Genomic DNA, 4,629 nt, shown 5'->3' on the forward strand with positions numbered 1-4,629 from the left:
GGAAATGGAATTGGTGCTGTTCTAATGCAAGATGAAAGACCCATTGCTTTTGAAAGTCGTCCAATCAAGTGAAAGTTTTTAAGAAAAGCTATTTATGAGAAGGAAATGTTGGCAATACTCCATGCACTTAAGAAATGGCGACCCTACCTAATGGGTAGACACTTCAAGGTAAAAACAGATCATGATAGCCTTAAATACTTTTTACAACAAAGATTATCCTCTGAAGAGCAACAAAAGTGGGTCACAAAGATGTTGGGTTATGACTTTGAAATCATCTACAAAAAAGGGAAGCAAAATGTGGTGGCAGATGCACTCTCAAGAAAGGATGAGGATTACCTGGATCTTGAGAGTCGGTGTTGTTCAGCTGGGGGAGACCGTCCCGTTCTGACTCTGGAGAATCTGAAGGTGTTTTGAGAGATTCAAAAGGATTTTTGTCCTCCTCGATGCTGATGGTTTCCTTGCTTCCCGTGTTCTGAATGTTTGCACTTTCTTGCCCTGATTTGTTCCCTGTCTCTTTGCCTTTGTTTTTATTGTTCTATCTGTTGTTTGCTGTTTTCTTTACTTGCTTCCATTGTTCTCCTTTTTCTTTCTCTGTTGCCTCCTCATTTTTCTTCTTGCAGTATCTTGCGAAGTGCCCGTGTTCGTGACAGTGTCGGCATTTGAAGGGGAGCTGTTCGTAGTCAAGCTCTTGGATATGTGTCCAATCTGCAACCGAAAGTTTGATGGCTTCAGGTAATCCGACTTCCAGATCGACCTCTACACATATTCGGGCACAGGAGAATTGATCCTTCCTCAGCGCTTGGTCTATGTATCTACCTAGAGCATTACCAATGGATTGCAGCGATCTCTGGCTCCAACAGTGAAGGGGGAGATGTGGAAGACGCACCCATACAGGCACTGCCGTGGGCACGTCCTGTGCCGGATCAAAATCTGGTGACCATTTATTCAGATAAAGCCCTTGAGGGCCCATAAAATATGGCCCGTTTCTGAAGATCAGGCTTCTATCTTCCGCATTATCAAACACAAATACAAAAAACCCTTTGCCAACGAAATGGCTTTTTATTCCTTCCGAAACCAGAGGTATCCAGTTCCGTTTAACCCATTCTTCAACTGCTTTTTGGGATGGCCATAGCCCTGTGAACTGGCCAATGAGGCCTCTTTCAGCTAGGTTCAGCGCTGTTCTGCAAGTTTCCTCCACAGGCAAGGTCACCGTGGGGATGTTTTCCAACTTTTTGACGAACTTTTGCTGTGAACTGGAGATCAGATGTTTCCCAGCAGCTGCGATGAGGGATCTGAAAGCTTCGAGCTCCGGAGACAGGGGAGGAGGGGCCTCAGGGCCACCTCCGAGATCCATAGTGGAGAAGACCGCGCGGAGGAGGGAGTAACCAGCCGGGCGTGGCTAGGGTTACAGCAGAGCGGCCATGCGCGCGCTCAGAGCCATCGTCTTAATATCAACATTTTAAATATGTATTATATAAATAATAATAATAATTGTTGTACGACATCAAAATAAAATAAAAATTTATTTAGACATAATATTTTAATTTTCAAAATATTTTAAAATTTTTGAAATATATAGGAGAGAGAGTGGGAGAGAAGGGTGAGAGAGAGATAGAGAGGGACAAAAATATGGAGAGAGGGAGAGGAGGATAGAGTCACCGAGAAACAAAGGGAGCTCGAGAGATGGAGTTCGAGGAAACGATAGGGAAGGAGGAAGTTCAAGATAGATAGAGAAAGAAGGTGGAGAGAGAGATCTAGGGAGTGACAAGGGAGAGATGAAGAGAGAGTGTTTATCATTGGGCGTGATATAGAAAGGCAAAGAAGGAGAGATGGAGAGAAGGGGGAGAGAGAATGAGACAGGGAGGGAGATAGTCAACAGAGTTGTAGAACAAATCTTGAGAGAGTGATGAAAGGAGATTTTGGGGTAAGGCAAAATCCCCTTTCATTTACAAATTCCGAACCTGAGGCCTGTGCGTTATGGCCCACAAACCTATCAAAAGCGTTATATGTGGCCTTAGTGTTTAAAAACCTGGACCACAACACTTTATCAGATTTTCCTTTAAAAACCCAGAACCATTCATTTAATCGGAATAACATGGAAAACACCCGACCGAGCACTTAAACCAGACTTCAAAAACATTACACCCGCAACCATAATTATCGGCGGGTCCACTCTCGGTCCATCTCCTTCCCACTGCACTCTTCAATCACTGATCTCTAATCGGCCGATCTTCGCCATCCATTACTTTCCCAGATCCAACGATCAACATTCACTTCGAATATTCAAACTGGCATGTCAATCCTCCACCGTTGATCTGCGCTTAGTGGATCTGACGGTCCACATCAATTTTGGGTGGACAAATAGCACGAGGACTAACCGCCTGATAAAGCAGTTTCCTCTCTCTTCCTCGCTGCTATGTGTCAATCACTAAGTGGAATCGGGTGCTCACCCTTCAATACCACTTATGGGTTTGAGGCCACCCGAAATACCACTTCCACTGTTTAAAACCTACTCTTTGACCGATTATCTTTCGCGCTCTTTCACTATGCGATGTTCGTTGATTTCTTCCATCGGACGGTTCTGATGGTTCCCTCACGTTCCTCTGTATTTTGATCTGCACCGTTGACCTCTGAGATCCAACTAATCTTGTGCATTCTCTCATTCGTCCACCATTTGATGTATTTTGCGCTTAAAACACAGTTCCACCACCAAACTCTGACTACACACGACACACCATACAATCATTGGATCGCCATCGATCCTTACAGTGATCGATGGTCGATCAAACCTCGCAATACGGAAACATTCAGACTATTTATGAAATATACACATAAGCACACAATTTCAACACTGAACACACTTTATATTATACACAGTATGATTACAAGCTAAGGCGTTTTAGCCTTAGAAACAAGCTCTCCTTTCGATTACATTTTTACCACTCTGGTTTACACAAATTCTATTTGTCACTCCCTATTCCATCTGTCTACGCAGGTTCATAAATATATAAGAAATACTGGATCAGATCACTGGAAGGATTCGATCAAATCCACTCCTTGATTTCCTCTCACAAATATCTCAACAAGCCTTATCTCTCTACAACTCGTTATATGGATACATATGAATACATGGCAGATTATATTAATATTTAATTAAGCCCATCAAATTACTCCGTCTTAACAGATTTGTCCCTTGTGTTGCTCCGATGGTCCACGTCCTCCTCTCCTCCGCTCAAAATTTGCAATTTTGATTAAGGAGGGTCAAATGCTCCTGCATTAGACTCCCGAGGCACAAAAGCTTATGACCTCCTAGTCATATGCTTCTCCTTATCCCTTAGAAATTCTACCCACTTCTCAGTGGAACTGCCTTCATGATCTTCTGTGAGCTGCAACCAACCTCTGCAGTAACAGTCTTCTCTGCTACACGATACCTCACCAAGCTTTCTCCTCTGAGCTTTAGTCTTTTGGCATCCTTTTGGTTCTCTCCTCTGGAACCAATTGAGCACTCCTTGCTCTAGGTTGCTGCAAGTCTTCTCACCTTCTGCTGCCACTATCTACATGACAGTAAAGACCATAAACTCACCATACTTCAACAACTGTACCTCTTCTCCTTCTGCTTGCAAACTCTTCCTCCTTCTCGCAGGAAATCCTTTCCCTTAACCTTTACCTTTCCCTACTCTAATACCAAATGATGAAAGGAGATTTTGGGGTAAGGCAAAATCCCCTTTCATTTACAAATTTCAAACCTGAGGCTTGTGGGTTATGGCCCACAAACCTATCAGAAGCATTATATGTGGCCTTAACCTTTAAAAACCCGGACCACAACACTTTATTGGATTTTCCTTTAAAAACCCTGGACCATTCATTTAATCGGAATAACACGGAAAACACCCGACTGAGCGCTTAACCCGGACTTCAAAAACATTACACCCGCAACCATAATTATCGGCAGGTCTACTCTCAGTCCATCTCCTTCCCACTGCGCTCTCCAATCACTGATCTCTGTCGTCCATTACATTCCCGGATCCAACTGTCAACATTCACTTCGAATATTCAAACTGGCGCGTCAATCCTCCACCATCGATCTACGCTTAGTGGATCCAACGATCCACATCAAATTTGGATGGACAAATAGCACAAGGATTAACCACCCGATAAAGCAGTTTCCTCTCTCCACCTCGCTGCTATGTGTCAATCACTAAGTGGAATTAGGTGCTCACCCTTCAATGCCACTTATGGGTTTGAGGCCACCCGAAATACCACTTCCACTGTTTAAAACCCACTCTTCGCTGATTATCTTCCGTGCTCTTTCACCATGTGATGACCGTTGATTTCTTCCATCAGACGATTCTGATGGTTCCCTCAGGTTCCTCTGTATTTTGATCTGGACCGTTGACCTTTGAGATCTAACGGATCTTGTGCATTCTCTTATTCGTCCGCCATTTGATGGATTCTGTGCTTAAAACATAGTTCCGTCACCAAACTCTGTCTACACACGACACACCATACAATCATTGGATCGCCATCGATCCTTACAGTGATTGATGGTCGATCAAACCTCGGAATACATAAACATTCAGACTATCTATGAAATATACACACAAGCACACAATTTCAACACTGAACACA

At 43.5% G+C, this 4,629-nt stretch overlaps 1 protein-coding gene across 1 annotated transcript; it reads right to left on the reverse strand.

The window, feature by feature from the left end:
• Positions 1 to 535: 535 nt before the first annotated feature.
• Positions 536 to 1,354, reverse strand: LOC149262422 (uncharacterized). The gene has a single exon (XM_089379170.1). It carries the CDS (start codon positions 1,352 to 1,354, stop codon positions 536 to 538), a length of 819 nt encoding a protein of 272 aa, XP_089235296.1.
• Positions 1,355 to 4,629: the final 3,275 nt, after the last annotated feature.

Source organism: Pinus tabuliformis, chromosome 6 (genome assembly GCF_031772625.1).
Source record: "Pinus tabuliformis cultivar Carrire ecotype Pingquan chromosome 6, CPIR1, whole genome shotgun sequence".
Taxonomy (NCBI): domain Eukaryota; kingdom Viridiplantae; phylum Streptophyta; class Pinopsida; order Pinales; family Pinaceae; genus Pinus; species Pinus tabuliformis.

Excerpts from the sequence above, each read along its gene's own strand:
- LOC149262422 (XM_089379170.1), bottom strand. The coding sequence starts at position 1,354 with ATGGATCTCGGAGGTGGCCCTGAGGCCCCTCCTCCCCTGTCTCCGGAG.